General features: G+C 57.0%; 1 protein-coding gene across 1 annotated transcript in view; it reads left to right on the plus strand.

Moving 5' to 3' along the window:
• The window catches only part of PREX1 (phosphatidylinositol-3,4,5-trisphosphate dependent Rac exchange factor 1), a 161,587-nt gene that overhangs the window by 75,063 nt on the left and 62,566 nt on the right, over positions 1-23,958 (plus strand). The window contains exons 4-5 of the mRNA XM_070051408.1: positions 1,705-1,809; positions 9,609-9,710. Of these exons, the coding sequence (XP_069907509.1) occupies positions 1,705-1,809; positions 9,609-9,710 (207 nt within the window). The remainder of the gene's footprint in view (positions 1-1,704; positions 1,810-9,608; positions 9,711-23,958) is intronic.

A 23,958-nucleotide genomic window follows, 5' to 3' on the forward strand; every position in this document is an offset into this window, starting at 1 on the left:
GTGTCCAGCACCGCCCCTTACCATGTTGTTTGGGTTCCGGTGAGCCCCTGGAGTCCAGACTTCTCACCCCTCTCCTTCAGCCTCGATGGGACCTTGGGCTCATTTGAGCAGGGAAGATGGACAAGGTCTGCTCAGGCAGTGAGGGGGTCCTGGGGGCCCCTCTTTTCCTTCCCGGAATATCAGGAGTGCATGCAGTGGGGGAGGGGCTTGTGGTTGGGGACTCAGTGTGTGTTTCTGTGTGACGCTGATGATGGTGGCAGTGGTGTTTGGAGCACATGGTGTGTGTTGCGCTGCAGGTTATGAGGGTTCTCTTGGGGACGCAGCAGGGCTGTTTGTCCTGGTGTGTGTGTGTGTGTGTGTGCGTGTGCACATGCGTGTGTGTCTACTCTGGGGGACTGGGACCTTGTGTTGATATTTTTTCCCTGTAGATTCACGTTTGTTGATTGTGTTTGTGGAGCGTTTTGAAGTATTGCCTCGTGCGTGTTGTGTGCCAGGCATTTTCTACTGCTCTGGCATGTATAAGTTGTCTGCTCGGCCAGCAGCCCAAGTGCTGGGGCTGTGTTACTGCATCCACCGTGTGCTGCCGTGCGACCTTGCCCCTGGTCACCTGCTGCTCGGGCAGCCTGGGTTCCTAGTGCTCTGTTTGTTTCGTCCTGGTGCTGCAGGGCCCTTTGGGATTTGGTCCGTGGGGTTGTGGATCCGTCTCCCCCTGCCATCTCGTTCCTGTGCACAGGGGTTAAGAGCAGTAAAATCCCAGTTCTGCCACTGCACTCAGCACGAGCCCCGGGGCAAGTCGCTGTACCTTGATTTTTCCATAATTGCAGAGTAAGGTGATGGGAAGGCTGGGTGAGTTTACCCTCCTGCCCAGAGAGCAGGATGTGCCTGTACTGGTGTGCTCAGCCCCCCATCCTCCATGCCCCATCCCCACGTGGCCATCAGCTCAGCGCATCGCTTGGCTAGTGCACACAGAGCCTCTGACACGAGCAGGGCGGCTGGGGCTGTCACTTGTTCAGAAGCCATTCTCCCCCCTTGGCCTCCTTCCTGCAGGTTTCCACGGAAGGGTGGCCGGGGGTTTGTTTAGAAACAAGGCAGGCTGCCTGCTCTGCATACCACCTCTTCCTTCCTTAGCTTCTTGGGGTCTCTTCCTCCGCCAAGGTCAAGACCCTGCAGCCTTTCCTCCCCAGTGACCTTACCCAGGACATCTTTGTTTGGGCCTTGGAGAATTCTGAGCCTTCTGGAACCAGGACTCCTCAGTCGAGGGCTTCCGGCTAAGAAGGCTCCTGGCCTTCCCGTTCTGGAAACTCTGACTGATGGTTGAGGACCCCATGACCCCCAGGTAACCTCTAGGCTGGTAAAAGACCACCTGTGCCCTCCAGGGTCTCCGTGAGTAAGGGGCTTTTGTCAGCTCCACCGTACAGATGAGGAAACTGAGGCACAGGGGGGTCTGGGAACTTGCCTGAATTCACAGCGAGGAAGTGCAGCTGGCATTCAAGTCCAGGTCACTTGCGTCCAGTCCTTGCTGTTGACCCTGGGCTGTGCTGCGTCCCGAAAGGTCACCAGAGGGCAGGATGCAGAACTGGGGCAGGAGGGAAGCCAGCAGCCTCTCCGGGGTCTGGGCTGGTCCTTTCCCCCCAGGCCTGCTGGCCCAAATGTCTGCCCTCTTGCCGTGGCCTGTCTCCCACGGGCTGTGTCCCTGTCTTGCAGAAGGACAAGTTCTGCGTGTACGAGGAGTATTGCAGCAACCACGAGAAGGCCCTGAGGCTGCTGGTGGAGCTGAACAAGATCCCCACCGTGCGCGCCTTCCTGCTGGTGAGTTCGCCCCTCCCGTCCTGTGCCAGCCCAGGGACACTCAGTGCCCAAGCAGACCCCATGCTCACCGTGCTGCCTGATCCCTTCTGGTCTAAAGCAGGGCTCTGCAGACCCCTTTTGTGTGGTGTTAGCTGGGGGTCTTGTAGTGTTAGCTGCTTGCCATGCAGTCGCTGTCTTGATGACTCATGCTGTTGTAGCACAGATGCAGCCATAGGTGCCAAATAAAGGAACGAGTGACTCTGTGTTTCAATAAAACTTTATTTACAGAAACAGATGAAGCGCCAGACTGAGGTCAAAGTTGTCAATTCCTGGTCTAAAGGAATGGTGCTAATACAGTTGGTAGTGATAGTAGTGATTACAGCTACTGTATTTTTTTTTTAATTTTATTTTCTTTTTATTTTTTTGACAGGCAGAGTGGACAGTGAGAGAGACAGAGAGAAAGGTCTTCCTTTGCTGTTGGTTCACCCTCCAATGGCCGCCGCGGCCAGCGCGCTGCAACCGGTGCACCGCGCCGATCCGATGGCAGGAGCCAGGTGCCCCTCCTGGTCTCCCATGGGGTGCAGGGCCCAAGCACTTGGACCATCCTCCACTGCACTCCCTGGCCACAGCAGAGGGCTGGCCTGGAAGAGGGGCAACCGGGACAGAATCCGGCGCCCCGACCGGGACTAGAACCCGGTGTGCAGGCGCCACAAGGCGGAGGATTAGCCTAGTGAGCCGCGGCGCCGGCCTACAGCTACTATATTGTTACTAGGATTACTGCCATTATTAGGATTATTTAATTATAACTGAAAGAGAATCCAGATAAAATTGACTCAAGAAAAACAGCATCAAGGGGCTGCTGTGGCATGGAGTGAGAGGTTCAGCTGGCACTTGTGACACCAGCATCTTTTTTTTTTGTTGTTAAGAGTTTATTTATTTATTTGAGAGGTAGAGTTACAGACAGTGAGAGGGAGAGACAGAAAGGTTTTCCTTCTGTTGGTTCACTCCCCAGATGGCTGCAATGGCTGGAGCTCTGCCAATCCAGAGCCAAGAGCCAGGTGCTTCTTCCCGGTCTCCCATGTGGATTCAGGGGCCCAAGGACTTGGGCCATCTTCTACTGCTTTCCCAGGCTACAGCAGAGAGCTGGATTGGAAGAGGGGCAGCCGGGACTAGAACTGGCGCCCATATGGGATGCCGGCGCCGCAGGTGGAGGATTAATCTTTTGCGCCACGGTGCCGACCCTGACACTAGCATCTTATATTGGAGCGCTGGTTTCGGTCCTGGCTGCCCTGCTTTTGATCCAGCTCCAGGTTAATGTGCCAGGGAAGGCAGTGGATGGTGGCCCAAGTATGGAACCAAAATGGACGTTTTGGCCCCTGACTTTGGGCTTTACTAGTCTGGACCATTGTGGCCATTTCGGGAGTGAACCTGCAGGTGTAAGAGCTATCTTTCTCTCTCTCTCTCTGCTTCCACCTCTCTCCCCTGCACCCCTCCCATCTCTCTCTATTGCTCTGCCTTTCAAATAGATCTTTTACATAAATCTGAAAACAGAAAAACATCATCAGAGAACAAGTTTCCTGGCTCACTTTTCTGGGAAGCGTAAGAGCTGAGAGGCTTGGCTGATCAGGGCCGCGTCCCTGGGCTCTACTTTTCTCTTCCTAGGCAGATTCTCCCCCGCTGCTGGCACCATGGGCTCCAGCAACTGCATGCTGCTATTTCTCAGAGCTAAGCCACTCCAGGGCTAACAGAGACACCCCCCCCCCCCCCTTAGCAACAGTAAAAATCCCAGGTCTGATGCTCATTGGCTCAGCTTGGCCCAGAACCTGATCTCTGAACCAGTTGCTGTAGACAGAGGTATTGGGTGGTGTTCTGATTGGGCAGTGCTTGAGCTGGGGGAGAGGGGGAGTCAGGTCCATCTATACGATAGGGCCTGAAGGTCCAGTGGGTCCTTAAAAGGACAGTCCACGTAGGTAAGCTGGGTGGGTGTTGGCCAGGCGGAACAGCAGACACCCCTGCCAGTCTTCCCAGCATTAAAAGAACTGCCCATACATATAAAATAGCTTCTCATTTGTCTCCTGGAGCCTTCCAAGCCACTCTGTCCTGTGTGTGTTAAGATGCACCTGTGTGTGCCCTCGGGCATCCTACATAGGAGCGGTGTGGATAGGCAGGCGTTGATTTCTCCCTCACATCAGCTCTGTGGGTGTGGACAGCTATGGGGTAGTCCAGTGTCTGGTGGTAGGGACCAAGGCCCTGAGGAAGGGCCCTGACACACATGGCTAGGATGACCTCCCGCCACGTGCTCAGTCTGGCAGGAGGGGGCAGGTGGGGCAGGAGGGCATGCATGTCCTCCTTTTAAGGGTGTAACAGGGGTCATGGCCCGCTCTTCTGCTCAGGTCCCATGGTCTATAACTTAGTCCCTTGGCCCCTGGCTGCAAGGGAGCCTAGGGAATGTGGGCTTTATTCTGGGTCTCCCCGGGCCTTGCTGAGAACTCTCGCTGTGGGAGAATGCTGGGGAGAATGCGGGGGTGGGGGTGGGCTGTGTTTGGTGCAGGGGCGCCTTTGCCACAGGTGATTTTGATGGCTGCAGAGTATGAAGGGCCTTTCTAAGGGGACACACTTGAAAAGCCACTGAGCTCAGCAGGGTTTCGCCTCTGAATGCCCCGGATTCAGTCACATCCCACCGCCCCCATTCTGGTTTGTTTTCCCAACAACATCCCTGGAATTCCGAATCCAGGGCAGGGAGATGGAGCGATCAGCTGGCGTGGCGCAGGACACTCTCCTGCAGAATGCAGCTTTTCGACGCACTGCTCGCAGGGCAGTCTCCAGCCACATCCGTCCCACAGTCCGATGGAAGAATTTGCATGTTTCCTTCCCAAGCTAGCACGTGCTGCCCAGCCCACTTCCAGTGAGCGTCCGAGGCAGGGCCATCTGGTCAGCTGCTCTCTCCATTTTTGGCTCGATTGTGTTCAACTTTTTGTTGCTGGTGTCTGCATCTTCACATTTCTGTTTTTATACTGGGGTTCCCAACGTAGTCTGGGCAAAACACAAGAAGTGTCTTCAGTAGGAGACCAGCCACGCGCACGGGGGAGACGGCCGTATTTATGCCCTGACCTGTCGTTGGCTCACGGCTTGCCTGACCCAGGGTCCCACCCTCTGAACATGTCCCCTCGGACTTGGCTGGGTCTTGGGAAGCAGAAGGGGGACAGGAACGTGGCACGGCAAGTGCCCAGTTCCTCTCCTGCTTTGCTCTCTCGTGAGCAGTGTTCCTGCTGGCCCAGGCTGCCATTTTCCTTGCAGCAGCCGGGCTGGGCCAGGCAGGGGAGGGCGAGTGGGGCGCCAGCTCACCTGCCATCTGGCTCCTTCCTTGCCAGCGTCACTCAGTCTCTGGCCTCCTGTGGAAAAGCTGCTGAGAGACCCTGAGGGGCAGTGAAGGGGTGGGGAAAAGCCAGAACCTGCCTTTCTGTGTGTGGTGTGTGTGTGTGAGTCCTCTGGGCTGGGGACTTTACCTTTCTGTGCCTTAGTGTTCTCGTCTGTAAAATGGGGGTGGTTTGTTCATTCAGCACCTCAGCAAGGAGTGGCCTTTGGTTAGGGAGGTCGGTGGTACAGGATGTGGAGGAAATTGAGTAGCTATGGGTGACAGGATGTTCTGAGGGAGTTGGAGTGGTGGGTGCTGTTTTCGGTTGGTCTTTAGAAAACTGTGTCTTAGGTGAGTTTAAGCAGGGATGCAGACAGAGTGAGAGGGAGGTAGGGTACCTGGGTGGAAAGAATTCCAGGTGGTGGGGCCATCCTTTGATGCAGAGGTCAAGTTGCTGCCTGGGGTGCCCTCATGCCATATGGGAGTGCCTGGCTTTGAGTCCCAGCTTTGCTGTCCATTCCAGCTTCCTGCTGATGCGCACCCTGGGAAGCAGTGGGTGGGGTGATGCACACCCTGGGAAGCTCAAGGGCTTGGGTCCCTGCCACCCACAGGGGAGACCTGGATAGACTTCCTGGCTCCTGGCTTTGACTTGGCCTGCCTCAGCTCTTGTGGGCATTTGGGGAATGAAGCAGCAAGTGGGGAGATCCCTATCTGTCTCTACTTTTCAGAAAAATTTAAAAATCCACAAATGCACACACACCACACACCCTACCTTCACACACACACACCACATATCTCGCATGCACACACACACAGTTCCAGGCAGAGGAAGGGCAAGTGCAGCCACCCTGGGCTTGTGGAGTGAAGGGTGTCGGAGGCAGAGGGGGAGGAGCAGAGCTCTGGGACGTTGGAGGAGGCAGGTGTGGGTGCTGCAGCAGGATTTGGTCCCTGCAAGGAGTCTGGGGTTTTTCAAAGGCTTTCTTACTGGGGTGTGGTGCACCTGCAGCGAGGGCACTTCCAGGAGATGAGTATCTCCTACAGCCACACCTGTGATGCCAGCCCTCAGCCAGGAGTTGGGACACCTGCTCCTCCCCAGTCCTGCACTCCTGTGCCTCTGGGAGTGAACACATGCTCAGTTTTGCCTCTGCTCGAGGTTTATCCGAATGGGCTCACCCTGGAGGCTGTGGGCCTGGCTGCTTTGGCCTAGCCTGCTGTCCAGGAGTCACTGCGTCGGCGCCCGTGGCAGGTCATTGCAGCCTGCGGTCCTGCCCACAGTGGGATGCAAAGCCCCAGAAGGGTTTGAGCAGGGGAGCGGCCAGGATTCCTGTGCATCGTGAGAGGGCTCGTGGCTGGGTGTGGGTGTGAGGGTGGGACCGAGGGGGCCAGGCGAGGTCTTACCCATGTCCCAAGGGTGCCTGAGCACCCGCATGCACGGGGGCTGAGCACAAGCGAACCTCGCAGCATTGGAGGCCATCCGGCTGCTCTCCCGGCGGCCCTGGCGTCCGGCCCTGCCTTCCAGTGAGTGTCCTCAGTGAGCCCTGCTGCGGCAGCATCACTCTGCCCTCTCATCCTCCTTCCGTGGCCACCTTGCCTGTGTCCTCTCTTCCTGACACGGGGTCTGTCCCCATCTTAATCAGCTGCACCTGTGGGAGCCCCTTCCTCATGAGGTCACACTTGAGGCTCTGGGTGGACGTGGCACCTGGGAGAAATCGTTCAACCCCTTGCAGGGCTACTGCACCTGTCTAGGCAGGAGGCGACGGTGGCTCGAAATAGGGTGCTGCTGGAGGCGATGGCCAAGGTCCCTTGGTGAGGGGTGCAGCCTGGGGGACCCTCTGTGACCCATGGCTCCGGGATGGGAAGGAATGACTGCAGTCAGAGGGGATGCCAGGGTCTGGACCTATGAAGGTGGGTGAGATTTCACTTCAGGGGTGGGAGACCCCAGGTGCCTGATAGACCGTGCAGACGTGGGGTCAGGCTGGTGGCCCGAGAGTGGAGGCTGGAGTTCAGGGAAGGGGCCCGTGAGAGATGGCAGGCGGAACATTTCTGCGCAAGCTACTGTTCAAGTCTGTGAGTCTGGGATTGGCAGAAAGCGGGTGTGGATGGCGGGGAGACCAGGGAGAGGCCAGGCAGGCGGCAGGAGGCCAATGCTTCCCCGTTCTGTGCACCAGGAGGGCCGAGGAGGTAATCCCTAAGCTCCCCCCACCTCCCTGCATGTGATGAGAGAATGGGGAATGGTTGTGAATGGTGGCTCTGTGTGGGTTGGCTTCTCTTTTTTAATGAAAAGAAAGTGAAACAACAGTCTGAGTGTGGTTGGTGGCTAGGTTGGCCCTGTGCAAGTGCCTTGATCCTGGACAGAGACCCGCCCTACTCCTGCCAAGCACTCGGGGCTTCTGGAGAGCCCCAACCCCAACCCCCAGGCTCCCTGCTCTCTGCACAGAGCTGACATCACCAGGGCAGATTCTTGCCAGTGCTGGCTTGGAGGACAAAGGCCTGAGTGTGAGCAGTGAGGGGCCTGGCATCTCCCAGCAGCCTGCATCCCCCATCTGTGCCAGTGCCCAGCAAGGTCTGGGGTCCCCAGGATGCTGTCTCCCCAAGGAGAGAGTGGAGATGGCTCTGAGTCTGGGATCAGCTTTCCATGCCGCAACTTCCCCGTGGGTCACAGGGAGACTGTGGTCCACGCTGCGTCCTGTGGCCATGAGCATGGGCCTTACGCGTATGGAAGGCATAGAGTGTGTGGCGGGCACACAGTAACTGCCCTCTGGTTTCCTTTTCACTTGGAGTATCAGCAGGGTCACTGGGCAGTTTCCCAACAAAATGTCCTGGAACTGTGCCCAGTACTTAGTAAGCACACAGTGTGTGCTTGGTGAATGCGTGAATGAAGGATAGGGTGGGAATCCCTTTCCCCAAGAGTCCTGCCTCATTTGCAGTCTGCTGGCGTGGTGTTGACTGAGACCCCTTCATTGCTGTGTGCGCTGGCGGTCTGTTCATTCACGAGCTTGTTTGTGAATTCATTCACTTGTGCATGCATCCAGCACCTCCTGAGCGCTGGGGCCCCGGGACTGGGAGGGGCATGGCGCCCCCCCCACCCCCCCACCCCCCACCCCGGCGCGTAAGCTGCAGCTCCCGCCACCCACAAGATGGAGTCTTCAGTTGGAGCCCCTCCAGCGGAGAGCACAGTGGTGTAATGTGAGCCACAGCCTGTGGAACAAGCGGCCTACTGTGCAGGCTCCAGGAGGAAGGCGTCCCGGGAGCGAGTGCAGGTGGGCTGGCCGGGCTGGCTCTGGCCGAGGGGCAGGCGCTGGGGGGACGGCATATGGGCCTCCCAGCTCCCGGCTTCCGTGCTGCATCTGCCAGGCTGGTTCTAGACCCCATGTCTGTGGCTCACTTGTTCTGGGGTGACCTTGAGGTGAAAGACTAAATCTATCGGGCCTCAGTGTTTCAAGCTGCAAAATAGGAATCGTGGTTTTCAGTGCACAGGGAGAGAGGTAGTCAGGATCTGTCTCCATCAGTGTTAGCAGTTGGTGAGGATGGTATTGTGTGATTGGTGGTGGGACGAGGAAGAGAAAGATTCTAGCCGAGGGGCTGGCCTGCAGGAAGTACCAGCGGGGAGGAGTTACTGCTAGAACTGCAAGTTTTGACTCTGCGACCAGAATACAGGTATTCATGCCATAGCACCACGTCCCTACCTCCCAGGTGGAGATGCAGACGTCTTCACGGCGGTGAACGAGTCCCAGTCCCATCCCCCGGTTGGCACTGACGAGTTGCTTTCCCACGCAAGTCCTGGCATTGACTGTTTGCAGGCTACGCCTCATTCTGTTTCCTGTGTCTTTATGAGATCTGTGAACGAATTCACGCCGAGCACTTCTTGAGTTTTTCCTTTTTGCTCAAGAGTCTGTTTGGGGGCTCGCCCACATCCCTGTGTGGTTTGAGCCTCCCGTTTGCACTGCTGTGTGGTGTGAATCCGCTGCAGCCGGGCTGAGAGACGCACAGCCGAGCTTTGCTGCCTTGCTGGCTGTTTAGGTTGCTTCTCGTGTCCTGTCTCCTGGGGTGCACGTGTGAGAGTCTGTTGGCCAGGGACCGGCCCACATTTCTGTAAGAAGCCAGGTGGTGGACGTGGTGTGCTTCGCACCTCCGTGGCTTCTGCTGCCCCTGCTCAGCTGTGCCCGGACAGCTCGAGAGCAGCGACAGACGCCGTGCGCTGGACGTGGCTGTGTTCCAGCGAAGCTCTGCCCGAGCAGGAGGCAGGCGAGCGCTGGGCTGGGGGCCGTTGTGGGCCAGCCCCTGATGCCATCTTTGTGCTGCGCCGTGGCTCGCAGCCTGGTCACCCCTCCCGGGTGTTGCTGAGCTGCTTCCCCAGCGACTGTGGGTTGCTGTATTCTGCGGGCATTCCCTGTGGTTGCAGGAGGGTGGCCCCTTCCCTGTGCCACCCCTGCACGTTCTGACAAAGGTCTCTGTCCCTTTGCAGAGCTGTATGCTCCTGGGCGGCCGGAAGACCACGGACATCCCCCTGGAGGGCTACCTGCTATCCCCGATCCAGAGGATCTGCAAGTACCCGCTGCTCCTCAAGGTGAGACGCTCAGCGGTACTCCCCCACCCACAATGCCTTCTGCTGCGAAATCAGGCGCCTCGGACCTCGTGGCTGAGAAGTGTCGTGGTGCTGCTGGCTTGGGGCCAGGGCCTGTCTCTGTTTCTCCTGTTCGTTCTCGGCACTGTTCAGCTTTCTTTTCAGCATGTAGCAGATGGCTGTCATCACCCTGGCCTCACACTCTCTCAAGTTTAAGGTCAGTGAGAAAGTGAACATCACTTCTAGGAGTTCTGATGGACGTCCCCAGATTTCACTCGCGCTTTGACCATCTGTGGCCGGGGCACGTGCTACTCCAGGTGTTTGGGGTCTGAGTCGTGTGCTTTGGTTCCCACCAATCACATAAAGCCTTTGCTTGTGTTATTAATGACTGTCTGACCCGATCACTGCGATCTGGGTAGTGCTGTGCTCTGATTGGCTGAGACTTGGGTCTGCAGTCCACTCTGATCCAATGATAGTGAGCAGAGCAGTGCTGTGCTCTGATTGGCTGAGCTTTGGGTCAGGTGCTTCTCCTGAACCAATTTGAGTAACTCAGACTTGGGTCTTGTGCTGTAACCATGAGTCAGTGAGGGGGGGTCCCCTGGGCATCCAGTCTCATGAGTGGGGGCTGCTGGAGCCTCTGACCAAGGTCTGGGCTACTCCTGGAAGGAGGAGAGGAGGCAGGCGTGGTTACTGAGCACAAGCCACAGCCGTCTGCACGCCTGCTGCTTCCCTCCTTGCTGGGTCCTAGAACAGGGACGGGTTTACTGCTGCGTGGGGACCCATGAGTCTGGAATCTCCGTGTCAGAGATGGCCAGTGGGCAGACCTGGAGCGGCGTGCATGGTACTGCCACCATCTGCTGCTGTCAGCCCGGGGTTTTCGCCCCATGGAAATGGCGGCCGTCGGCCAGAGCCTGCCCTGGCTGCGTCCCGAAGGCCTCCCATCTGACAGCTGCTGCCTGGGTTCTCTGTGGGGGCTTAATTTGGCTGGTGGTGCCTCGTTCATGCACCTGCTAGAGAGACCGCCAGTATCCTTGCTCTGTGCCCTGGAAGGGAGCGGGGAAGGGTACTAGGGAACCCTTGAAGTTGACTTTCTGGTGGAGAAAGTGGGTGGCACTCAAGCCTCTGAGCTGGACCAGACCCTGGGGCCATGAGCTACCCATCCACACAGGCCTTCTGCGTGTGCTGCTGCTGTTGTGTGTGTGTGGTTTCTGTGTGTATGCTGTGTGTGTGGTGTGTGTCTGTGTAGTGTCTGTGTTGTATCTGTGTGTGTGTGGTACCTGTGTGTGTGTGGTGTCTGTGTGGTATCTGTGTATGTCTTTGTAGTATCTGTGAGTGTGTGTATGTGGTATGTGTGTTGTATCTGTGTGTATGTGGTCTATGTGGTATCTGTGTAGTATCTGTGTGTTTGTGGTATCTGTGTGTGTGGTGTCTGTGTGATATTTATGTGTGTGTGTGGTGTCTGTGTTGTATCTGTGTATGTCTGTGTAGTATCTGTGTGTGTGTATGTGGTGTGTGTTATATCTGTGTGTATGCAGTCTGCGGTGGCTATGTAGTATTGTGTGTGTGTGTGGGGGTATCTGTGTATGTCTTTGTAGTATCTGTGTGTGTGTGTGTGGTGGGTTGTATCTGTGTGTATGCGGTCTGTGTGGTGTCTGTGTAGTATCTGTGTGTGTGTGTGTGGTGTCTGTGTATGTCTGTGTAGTATCTGTGTGTGTGTAGTATCTGTGTGTTGTGTGTGTCTGTAGTATCTGTGTGTGTGTGTGTGTGGTGTCTGTGTATGTCTGTGTAGTATCTGTGTGTGTGTTGTGTCTGTGTGTGTGTAGTTTCTGTGTGTGGTGTGTGTCTGTAGTATTTGTGTGTGTGCTTTGTGTGTGTATGCATAGTAACTGTGTGTGTTGTGTGTGTGTGTATGTGTGTGGTGTGCATTGTGTCTGTATGGCATGTGCATGCCTGTGTGTGTGGTGTGTGGTGTGTCTGTGTGGTGTATGCATGCCTACGTGAGTGTGTGTGTCTGGGTGTGTGCACTGGGGATACAGTTTTCTGTGCCCCCACTCCTACCAGCTGCTTCTTGACCCCCAGGGGCCCCCAGAGGCCCTCCTCTGCTGTCCTTGCTGCTGCTTTGATCCCTGCACAGGTGTTGGAAGTGCTGTCGTGCAGCCCTTCGCCTCAGCGGGGAAGGAGCACCAGGTGGAACTGGGGACTCGGTGGCCTGTGGCCCCGGGCCTGCTGCCGTGTGGTTCGTGGGTCTGGTTGGGGCTCTTTCCACACTGCAGTAGTTGCCAGCGTTCAGAGAGTGGGATGCTGTAGTGGTTTCTAGGAGGGGTGGCAGAACTGTGCTCCATGGGCCACGCCCCTCCTTTGGCCAGTTTCTGTGCAAACCGTGAGCGAAGAGTGGTGTTTGCATTCTTGAAAGGGCTGTAAGGAAAGCAGACAACAGCAGTCAGCCGCACAGAGCAGGAGCAGGAGCAGCAGCAGAGAGCATCTGTGGCCAGCGGGGACTGAAGTACTTCCTGTCTGGCCCTCGGAGACCCCTGGGTTGGAGTGCTGGCTCCCTCGTTTCCGAGCTCTGTGGTCTTGGGCGACTCACTTCACTTCCTGTGCTTGTGATGAGCACGTGTGTCCTTGGGTGCTGTCACTGGCCTCATCTGGGATAGAAGGCAGCACAGTGAGGCCACGTGGTGGGAAGCAGTAGGAGCATAATTAAAGCAGTCCGATGGCAGAGTGCTGCTGCCAGCCAGATGGCTTCCATGTCTGTGGGAAGCACTTTGTGTAGTAAGATGGCCGAAGAGCTTGGGTGGCAGCAACACTGGCCTCCTGGGTCCCCGAGGGGAGGTGTAGGAAGGTGGGGGCCCTCTCCCCCAGCCTCAGGACAGACTTCTGGATCGTGGGCCAGTCCGGGGCCCTGGCACGTGGGGCTGGGCCTGTGTGAATGCGTGGATGCTGAGCTTGGTGGGAGCCCCCTGCAGTTTTTGTTTCCGCTCAGATCTCCCCAGGGGCCAGAGTTTGGGCCCCAGGACAGCTGGGCTCTGGATTCTCTGGTGGGAGGGGACAGAGATGGGCAGAGCTGCCCAGCAGCCCCTGGAGGCAGCAGCCCACAGGAAGTGGCTCCGGGGCCCGTGGGTGGCTGTCCTGACCACATGGCTGTTAACACTGCCCGGCCTGCAGCTGTGTCCGTGGGGCAGGGCCAGCAGGGCCTGGATTCCTGCCTGGCAGAGCTCTCGGTGTCCCGGCCTCTGGCCTGTAGCCGGGTGTCTGCAGCAGCAAGCAGCTTGGCCGCAGGGGCGCTCTGCACCCGCCCCAGCTCTGTGGCGGTCACTGTTCAGTGGAAGATGATGTCACGATGTCCCTGTGGCACCCCCGGGGTGGGGGCTGATCTCCGAGTGGCGGGGGCACGTGGGGCAAGGACCCAGGTGGGAAGAGAACGAAAGCCTATTTGGGAACAGCCCCAGAAAGCTGGACTTGAACATTGCCTGAAAATAGCCGGGACATTCTGTTTTGGCTCCTCAGCCTGACCTGGGCCAGGTGGGTGGTGTTTTCAGACTTGCTGAGTTTCCCCACTGTGTCCAGGGGAGTGGCTCAGGCTTGGGGTGATGCCCTGGAGGGGGCCCCCACTGCTGCTATCATAGCCCCCTGTGCTGTCTCCTGGGGGCGCATGCATCTTGCAGGGCTACCTGCTGTGTGCTGGCTGCTGGTGTGGCTCAGGAGCCACACTTGTGGACTAGATGGCCCTGTGCCCGGGCATTGAAGCCTGGAGTGTAATGAGAGCCCCTGGGAGGGGGGAGTGGGGTGGCCATGGCCTGTGCAGAGGGGGCAGCGGCCCCCTTTGCCCCCTGCCTCCCCAGCTACCTGTGATTGCTCTTTCGCTCTCCCTGGTCTCCCAGGCCTCTGAACTCAGGTGGCCCTCGCTCGGCCCTTGGCCTGTTCTCTGTCCAGACTTACTCGCTGGTGGCCTTGTCTGCTCTGAGGTCGTTAATAAAGGATTGACCTCAGAGTTCCCCATCCGTCACCAGGATAAGCCGAGAATAGCTTCCTCTCCCCAAGAAACTCACTTCCCGCTGCCCTCCCCGCCCCCAGTCGGCCTGTTCTGGACCTTTCCCACAGGGGGTTTTCTCGTGAGCAGAGTCCCAAGCTTGGCTGCTCCACTTGCCCGCGGATCCCTGTGGTCTCCTGGGGGCTTCCCCGTGGCTTTTGACTCCGCCTCTGTGCAGATGACGTCAGCCTCTCCCTCTGCCCTGAACCCCAGACCTTTCCTCCCAGCCGCTCAGCAGCTGACACATCCAGTGCCAGATACCGGGCTCTCACCTCCCCAGCCCGCTCCTCGTCATGGCTGCCCCCCCCCCCTCAGTAAACCACCCTTCCCTCCTCTGCTTGCCAGTGGAGACCTTGGGGTCATCTTGGCCACCCCACCCCACATCCAGGCTGGAAGGAAGTCCTTGTGGCTACCCCCGAGCCTCCGCCCTGAGGCCAGCTTGCTATGTGCTTCCTGCACTGGGCCTGTCTCCTGGGCCCTGCTTCCACTCCCAGCGGGACACCGCCTCTGTCCTGGGCCCTGCTTTCACTCCCAGCGGGACACCGCCTCTGTCCTGGTCCCCTGCTTCCACTCCCAGCGGGACACCGCCTCTGTCCTGGTCCCCTGCTTCCACTCCCAGTGGGACACCGCCTCTGTCCTGGTCCCCTGCTTCCACTCCCAGCGGGGCACCCGCCTCTGTCCTGGTCCCCTGCTTCCACTCCCAGCGGGACACCCGCCTCTGTCCTGGTCCCCTGCTTCCACTCCCAGCGGGACACCGCCTCTGTCCTGGTCCCCTGCTTCCACTCCCAGCGGGACACCCGCCTCTGTCCTGGTCCCCTGCAGTCTGAGTTGACTCGTGGCACCCATCTCCCCAGAGCCCTCCAGCGCTCACAGCCCACTGAGTAAAGTACAGCCCCCACCGCAGCCACACGGAAGGCCCCACGCGGTCTCATCCGTGCTTCTTTCTAAAGTTAGTATTCATCTATTTATTCCTTTCTAAAGATTGTATTTATTTATTTGAGAGGTAGACTTACAGACAGAGAGAAGGAGAGACAGAGAGAGAGGTCTTCCATCTGCTTGTTCACGTCCCAAATGGCTGCAATGGCCAGAGCTGGGCCAGTCTGAAGCCAGGAGCCAGGAGCTTCCTCCAGGTCTCCCATTCAGATACAAGGGCCAAGCAGTTGGACCATCCTCCACTGCTTTCCCAGGTCACAGCAGAGAGCTGGGTCCGCACAGGAGCAGCCAGGACATGAACTGGTGCCCACATAGGATGCTAGTGCCACAGGCAGAGGCTTAGCCCACTACACCTCGGCACCGGCCCCTCCCCTCCATGCTTCCTTTCTTCCCTCCCCTCCTCTTCTCTCCTCCCTCCGCACACTGCTCAGCCACACTTGCCTCCCTGCGGTTCCTTGAACACAACACGCTGGTTCCTGCCCCCAGGGCCTTTGCACTCAATGGGACAGGGAGGCTCACCCCTTAGCCTTTGTCAGGCCCCTGCTGCTCAGCTGTCCTGCTGTCCTGCGTCAGCTATGGTTCTCCCCCAACCCCTGGCTTTTGTGTTCTTCACAGCGCACCAGCTCCTGTTCCGGCCTGAACCCTTGGAGCGCTGCTTCATTTTTCATCTCACTCATCCTAATGGTGCTAATTGTTTCCAAAGTCCAGAGGTCGGGACTGTTATGTGCAAGCTCCTGATGTCCAAATGTCAGCTTGGTTCAAAGCTTGTCGAACAATGGGGACCCAGGCCGGGCACATCCCATGCCCTGAGAACCGTGTGTGTGGTGCGTCTGGGAAGCATCTTTGGGAAGTGGCTGCACTGGGTGTGGCCCTGGGTTCCTGCACAGACTCCGTGTCTCTGGCTCCTCCTGTGTCCAGCTGTGGGTGCTGCGGGGGTCAGCTCCCTAGGATGGCTGGAGTGAGCCCATTGTCGGGAGTTGCTGGCCGGGGTTCTGGCTGGAGGGGGCAGCTGGGGCAGGGCATGTTCCCCACAACATCCAGAGCATGTCAGTGACACACGAGGAGTTGTTAGGTCAAAGAGGATGACTTTGAAAACAGCGGGTCCCTCGATGCCAAGGCCCTGCTCTGCAGATCCCATTCTGTGTTCTTGCCGTGTCCAGGAGAGCCCCGGTGGCTGCTGGGCTGTCCAGCAGTGGGGATAGCGTTTGTTTGCCCACCAGCTGTTGCTGAGCCATGGTCCTGGGTGCTAGAGATGCAGTGAGCAGAAAACGGCCTAGTCTGCCCCTGCGGAGCCAGCATTCCCGGGAGAGACAGACAAGAGACGAAGCAAGACACAGTGCTGGTTAGAGGGAAAGGTGCTGTGAGAAGCAGTATATCAGACTAAGGAGTCGGGTGGGCCAGGAGTGACTCAGAGTTTGTGGTCCGGGAGGCTGGACTGCGAAGCTGACCTTGAGCACAGCCCTGAAGAAGGTGAGGGCAGGAGCCACGTGGGTGCCTGGGGAAGAATCTTCCAGTTGGAAGGATCATCCATTGCAAGGGCCCTGGGTCGGGAATGGGCCTGGTGTGTCCAAGGAGCAGCAAGAGGGCTCGTGGGGCTGCAGAGAGCAGGTGGGGTGGGGGGGAGTGAGGTCAGAAGTGGTGGTGACCAGGTCTGCGAGGCCTCGAGGGCTGTAGTGGGTGGGTCTTTATGCTCCTTCTGAGTAGGGAGGGCGCCCCGGGAGGGGTCCCTCTGGCTGTGGTGGACAATGATGGTGACTCTGGGGGCCCTAGGCAGGGATGGCCCCTGGGGGAGGTAGCATTCTTGGAGAGCCCAGGACTCCAGTGCTCTGAGGCATATCCTTGGAGCTTTTGTCTGACTCCCTGGTACTGAGCTGAGCCCCACCCCAGGGGATCTGGCGTTGTTCCGTCTTGTCGGGCACAGGAAGTCAGCGGTCTCTTCGCCTCTTAGCTGCAGCCCCTCCTGCTCTGGGCCTCGCCCACCCCCCAACCACAGCGCCCACCCCATCCTGCCTCTCGGGCTGAGTGCAGACACCTTGCCCACAGTTGCCCCAGCCTCGCTTGGGCTCTTTCCTGTGCGGTCAGCGGCACAGGCTGGGCCACCTCTCGGCATGGGGCCCTGCTCTCACCTCTTCCTCCCAAAGCCAGGCTCAGAGGCGCCATCTTCCAGGGAACCCTCCCAGATCCCCCTTGCCATGGCTCCTGCCTGCCGCCTTTCTGCCTTGCTGTGTGCAGTTAAGAGTCTGATTTAGAAAATCCAGCACCACCTCTTCTGTGCCACGTGGCTGAGGCAGGTTGTGGCACCTCTGTGTGCCGTCATGTCCCCAGCGGTTGCCTCCCAGGCTTGCTGTGAAGCTGAGATAACAGATGAGGCAACTCCCAGAGACACTGATGTCACGGGCTGCAGAGCAAACGTTAGCCACTCTGATACTGTGATTGCTTTTAAAGATTTATTTATTTGAAAGAAAGAACTAGAGATACCTTCCATCCACTGGTTCCTTCCCCGAAAGGCTGTAGTGGCCAGGGCTAAGCCAGGCTGAAGCCAGGAGCCAAGAGCTTCATCCAGGTCTCCCATGTGGGTGCAGGGGCCCAAGCACTCGGGTCATCTTCCAGTGCTTTCCCAGGCGCATTAGCAGGGAGCTGGACTGGCAGTGGAGCAGCCGGGGCATGCACCTGCGACCGTTTGGGATGCCAGCACTGTAGGTAGTGACTTAACCCACGGCGCCACACGCTGGCCCTTGTGGTTTTCAGCGTCACCGATCCTAGCTCCAGCACTTCGTGGCATTGCCTCTTTGAGCCGTGACTAAAGCCGTGTGTGACTCAGTCCCCCTCTGCCGAGCAGCGCCCGAGTTAGGAGTCACCGTGAGAAGTCAGGAGACGGCCTCTGTTGAGTGCTCAGAAGTGCTTAAGCTGTGTGTTCTGCCATCTCAAAGGCTGAATAGGAACCGCGTGAGGCTGCCTTTGACTGGCGTTTTCCAGAGCGCGCTGTGCTGTCTTCTGTCGGCCTTTCTGTCTGCTTGGCTTCTAGGCGCTTCTTTGGTAAACACAATTTTGCCATTTCGCCTGACGGCTCCTCCAGCGAGGGAATGCAGGCCACCTGTGTTCGCTGTGTGTGCGCCATGTTTGAGCCTGGTTTCCCCCATCTTCCTTTCTGACTTCTGTTTATCTTTTTTTGGATGATAATTTTCCTCCCTTTCTTTTGGGTGGTTTTAGTTTAGCCGCCTTCTTTCTTTATTATTTTTTGCTTCCTCTAAATTGGAATGTATAGCTGTTATCACCACCACTACTACCATCATCACCTCTCAGAGGTTTTACAGCATTTATATTTAGTTTTTAAGATTTATTTACTTATTTGAAAGGCAGAGCAACGTGGAAGGAGGGAGGGAGGGAGAGAGAGAGAGAGAGATATCTTTCTTCCATAGATTTTGCTCCCCAGATGGCCAAAATGGCTGGGGCTGGGCCAGGCCAAAGCTAGGGGCCTAGAACTCCATCTGGGTCTTGTACATGGATGGCAGGGGCCTGAGTAGTTGGGGCATCCTCTGCTGCTTTCCCAGGCATGTTAGCGGGGAGCTGGATCAAAGTGGAGCAGCCGGCACTTGAATCGGTAGTCCATATGGGATGCTGGTGTCACAAGCAACAAGTTAATCCAGTGAGCCACAACGTCAGTCCCTAAAAATTTATTTTATTTATTTGAGAGGAAGAGAGTCAAAGATGCAGATCTGTCCACTGTTTCACTCCCCAAAGGCCTATAGCAATCAGCTTGAAGCCAAGAGCCAGAACTCAGCCCAGGTTTTTCACCTGGGTGACAGGGACCCAAGGGTGCACAACAGCAGGAAGCTGGAATTGGGAGTGGAGCTAGGACTGGAACCCAGGCCCTTCGTTGTGGGATATGAGCTGCTCCCCATGCCTACTGCCACTCAGTTCCCGCGACCGTGCCGAGGCTGGCAGTGGCAGTGCAGCTGTAGCGCTTTCTGTGAGCCGGCTGAGCCTTCCCTGGGAGGGCAGCTGTGAGACGGAGCATGGACACAGCCAGCCAGGGCTCTAGAGACGCAGCCACCTGCCGGGCAGGGTCGGGCAGCGAGCGAGGGGGCTGGCCATCCCTCGGTGGGATGGGTGGGGACTGTGGCAGACCTGAAAACTGTGTGTCCTGTCTAAGGGAGCTGCCACTGCTTAGCCCCGCCTGTTGTCATTGTCAGGTGGAGACGCCAGAGGCTGGCTGTCACATCCAGCCCTGTCCAGTTGCCACAGTGCACAGCCACAGGACTGAGGCTGGGAGCTGGGAGGTGACTTGTCCAGCGTCACACAGCAGAGCCTCGTCGAAGTCAGGACACAGACCCCCCGCCCGAGCCCCTTCCCACTGTCCCTCACCTTCCAGGGGAAGGAAGGAGTCTTCAGGACCCCTGAGTGCTGCCCCCCCCCCCCCCATTAAGTCCTCATCCACGGGGCTGCTATTTTCCTAGACGTGCTGCAGGGCTGAGAGGGTTAAAGTTGGAACTATATTTGCATGAAATCTGCCCAGGGCTTGCCGTTGTAGAGGTTTTCTTGGCTGTGCTGGGTGGCTTCTCTGTTCTGGGTTTTCTTGGACTTCCAGATGTTTCTCGCTTCTTGTTTTCTTTTCCTCTTTTGAGCCTCCTTTATGCGGTGGTCGGTGTCCTCAGCGCCTCTCTGTTTGCATCCCACTGACACTGACACTGTAAGTGTGGCAGGAGGGGACCCAAGAGCTGTGAGTGCGGCCCAGAGAGGACCGGTCTCCTGGGCTGGGCTGGCGGAGTCTTGAGCAAGGCAGGATCTGCGCCTCACTGGGGCTGACCCAGGTGTCCCCACAAAGTGGCGCTGCCCTGGTGACCCAGACCCTGTTGTGATGCCCCCGCCCCCTTACGGGGCTGGTGAGTTTTCCCACGCCCATGTCTCCTTTGGGGCCTCCACCAACCCCAGGTCACAGGGCGGAGTGGGTCTTGTCACATCTTCAGTGACAAAGCCAGCTTTGTTTTCTCACTGGTGTTTTATGGGCCTAGCTTCTTGGGCTTCTGCTTGCCAGGGACAAATCCAAATTCATTGTGGTTGTGACCTTTGGGAACCTAATTTAAATTTGCACATTCAAGAAAGAGCAGGAAAGTCCCAGGGTGGCTGTGACTTCAGGCTTAGCTGCAGCCCGGGGCTCCAGTGACACTGCCTTCTGCTCTCCTCCACACTGGCTTTATGTGCAGGAAGCTGCTTTCCCGTAGTCTTGAGGTCAGGCCTGTGTCTGACCAGGGCACAGCCCCCAGGGCCAGGAGAGTGCGTCTTTCCCTGCATTCTGTCCGCAGGTCCCAGTCTGAAGGCCCTGGGTCAGCTCAGGGTCCCACATGCTCCTTGCTGAGACTGGTATGGGGCGGCTCTGGCTGAGGTGACCAGTGCACCTGGGGGCGGGGCTGGGGTAGCCTCCTTGGTCCCGGTGGTCTCTGCTGGGCGTCCTCCCCAGGTCCTGTGTGCCTTCTGTGGTCCTTCTAGGGGCCGCTAGCCGGCTGAGCAGCAGGAAGAGCTGCCTGCAGCCATGTGTGTTTGTTCCTTGGTTTGGCCTGGACGTGAGGCCCTGGGTTCCCTGGCTGCTCTGTCAGCCTTGCAATGACACGGACCGCACCTTTGTGGGTGAGACGGGCCCCTCCTGGTACCTGGGCCTCGGGGGAATGCAGAGGCCCAGGTGCCCTGATGTTCTCCCTTCTAGGAAGCCCTTGCCTGGATCCTGGCTCACCACACTGCATGGGCTGGAGGGGGCGGAGCTGGGGAAGGCCCAGCCTGGCTCTGTCCAGGGCTTCCGCTGAGCCTGGCAAGGAGGCCCCAATGCCTGCTCCCTTCCAGCGCCGGCCCTGCTCACATTTTGTGTTCTGGGAGCTTAGTTCTGTCACTGTTCATTTCGGTGATTACTAGCCCCGGAGGGCTTGCACATGTGGCCAGTGTCTCCCAAGCCCCGCTTTCTGTCTCTGTGGCCCTGGGCGAGAGACCGTGACCTCTTTGGGACTCAGTTCCCTCCGATGCAAAGGTACTTCAGAAAGGGTAATTTATTTTGGCAGCTGCATTGTGGCGCAGCAGGTCAGGCTGCCCCTTGCAATGCCGGCATCCCATATGGGAGAGCTGCTCCATTCCGATCCAGCTCCCTGCTAATGGCCTGGGAGAGCAGTGGAGGATGGCCCAAGTGTTTGGACCTCTGCCACCTGTGTGGGAGATCCAGAAGAAACTCCAGGCTTCTGTCTGGCCCAGCCCTGGCTGTTGCAGCCATTTGCGGAGTGAACCAGTGGATGGAAGGACTCTTTCTCTGGCACTCTGCCTTTCAAATAAATAAAAATTTTTTTTAGAAAAATAGATAACATTTATTTTGGTAAAAACATTTTTGAAATTGATGGAAAATGCATATTATAGAAAAGCTCTGCATGGATTTCCAAAACAATTTGTTTGGCGTGAAAATAAAGTCACCTTTTAGTTCCGCTTTTCCATGAAGTTGTTGAAGCGCCCCCCTCAGCCCGAGCAGGGATAGTGGTGCTGGCCTCGCGGGGTGTGGGCTGGTCTGGGACTGCACCTTGACGGGTGCAGAGCAGAGCGCGGCCCCCGGCTGGTATGGCCATCACGACGACTGCTCTGCTGTGTCCGTACTCCGCAGAGGGTATGAGCACTTGAGCTCTCACTGCTGTGGGAGTGATGCTGCTGATGGATGCCATGGCCTTGTGTGTCCTGACACTTGCAGATGGAAAACATTTATTTTAGAGAGGCAGAGACAGTTCCCACCTGCTAGTTCACTCCCCAGATGCCCTTGACGGCTGGGGTGGGGAGGCTGAAGCAGAAACCTTGAACTCAATCCAGGCTTCCTGTGAACGGGGCAGGGACTCAGGTTCCTGAGCCATTGCCGCTGTCTCCCGGGTCTGCAGCAGCAGGGACTGGAGGCTGGACCCGGACCCTGGTTCTACGGATGGGGATGCAGGTGTCTCAGTTGGTGACTCTGCTGCCAGACAGAGCGGCAGAGAGAGACACCTCCCGCGTTGGCGCACGGTGGGCCAGGGGCCTTGCACGTCCTGTGGGCTTCCTCTTCCCTGTTGCTTGGTCTTCCGAGGTGCTTGGTGGGCAGCTCCTGCAGCTGCCGTTCGTTGGGCTGAGTGCTCTGAGTTCCTGTGGCTGTCTCCCTCCGCATGTGGATTCCAGGGTCTCCTAACACCGTCTTCTGCCTCCTCAGAACACTCAGAACCCAGCTGTTCTGACTCCTAAGCCCGGGTGTCCAGGCCTGAATTGGTCAGAGTCTTCTCACCTCCCTGCTTGTACAGAGTAGCCCTGTGCTGGTGCAGCTCACGCTCCCATTTGCTTTGAAGCTGTTCACACTCTATGCTTGTCTGAGACAGACTGGGATGCCTTAAGGATCCCTAACGACTCGGAGACTGAATCAGTGGGGGCTCTTGCCAGTAGAAGAGATGAAAAACCCCACCCAAGCAGGCTGAAGCAGTGGGGTGTTGTGTGTGTGTAGAGAACATCTACATGGAAACAGGGGTGGGGGCCGGTGCTGTGGTGTAGTGGGTAAAGTCGCTGCCTGCAACACCGCCGTTCCATATGGGTGCTGGTTCTAGTCCTGGCTGCTCCACTTCTGATCCAGCTCTTTGCTAATGGCCTGGGAAAGCAGTGGAAGATGGCCCAAGTGCTTGGGCTCCTACATCTATGTAGGAGACTAGGAAGAAGCTCCCGGCTCCTGACTTCAGCTTGGCTCCAGCACTGGCTGTTGTGGCCATCTGGGGAGTGAACCAGCAGATGGAAGACCTGCCCTCCCTTTGTATGTCACTTCCTCTCTTTAATTCTGACTTTCAAATAAATAAATCTTAGAAAAAGAAAGAAAGAAAACACACAGATCTATATAACTCTATTTTTTAAAATTTTTATTTATTTATTTTTTGACAGGCAGAGTGGACAGTGAGAGAGAGAGAGACAAAGGCCTTCCTTTTTCCGTTGGTTCACCCCCCAATGGCTGCTGCGGCCGGCGTGCTGTGGCCGGCACACAGCGCTGATCTGTAGCCAGAAGCCAGGTGTTTCTCCTGGTCTCCCTTGCGGGTGCAGGGCCCAAGCACTTGGGCCATCCTCCACTGCACTCCCAGGCCATAGCAGAGAGCTGGACTGGAAGAGGAGCAACCGGAACAGAATCTGGCGCCCTGATCAGGACTAGAACCTGGGATTCCGGCGCCGCAGGCAGAGGATTAGCCTATTGAGCCACGGCGCCGGCCAGACCTATATAACTCTAACGTACCTGGCTTCGAGGAGGGCTTGTTCGGGCTGTTACCAGAAACTGGTTCCTAAAACTGTTGCCCCTCTGCATTCTCACCAGCGCTGGCCACTGTTTGCCTTCCTGACGGCAGCGTCCCAGCTGGGGAGAAGCAGAATCTTGTCCTGACTTTGGTGTCACCCCATTGCCAGCCCACATGGAGCATTGTTTCGTTTGTTTATTGGCCGATTGTCTGTCTTCTTTGGAGAATTGTTCGTTCAGATCCTTTGGCTGTTTTTGAATTGGATTATTCATCTTTTTAAAGATTCATTTATTTTCACCTATTTCAAAGGTAGGGTGATAGAGAGAGAGAGAGACAGAGAGAGGGAGAGACATCTTCCATCTGCTTCCAAATGGCTACAGCAGCTGGTGCTGGGCCAAGCTGAAGCCAGGAGCCAGGAACTCCATTTGGGTCTTCCACATGGATGGCAAGGGCTCAAGTCCCTGGGCCATCATCTGTTGCTTCGCCGGATCGGAACTGACAGAGCTGAGACTCAAACCAGTGCTCCAATGGGGGATGTGGCCATCAAAAGTGGCAGCTTAACCTGCTGTCACACAGTGCCTGTCCCCAGAGAACACATCCTTTTGTTAAGTTCTAAGAGATCTTTCTGTATTCTGTTTACAAATCCCTCATCAGATAGTAAGTTACACTATTTTCTTACATTTTGTGGCCATGTTTTCATGTTTCTGATAGTGTCGAAGCACTTGAAGCGTGGAAGTTTTGAATTTCAGCGCAGTGCAGTGTGTGTTTTGACATGTTTGTTTAGTTGCTTGTGCTTTTGGTGTTGTGTCCAAGAATGCTGTGCCTAACCTACAGTCACAGAGACCTCACTCCTGCATTTTCTCCTAATGTTTCGCAGTTTCAGCTTTTACTGTTCAGGTCGGTGATCCCTTTCGAGTTAGTGTTTGTGTACGGAGTAAGGGAGGGATCCGACCGTATTCCACGCAGCATGGCTGTGTGGCTGCCCCAGTGCCATTTGTGGGAAGACTGATCCTTCTCCCTTCAGTGGCCTTGGCATCCT

This window comes from Oryctolagus cuniculus, chromosome 11 (genome assembly GCF_964237555.1).
Source record: "Oryctolagus cuniculus chromosome 11, mOryCun1.1, whole genome shotgun sequence".
Classification (NCBI taxonomy): domain Eukaryota; kingdom Metazoa; phylum Chordata; class Mammalia; order Lagomorpha; family Leporidae; genus Oryctolagus; species Oryctolagus cuniculus.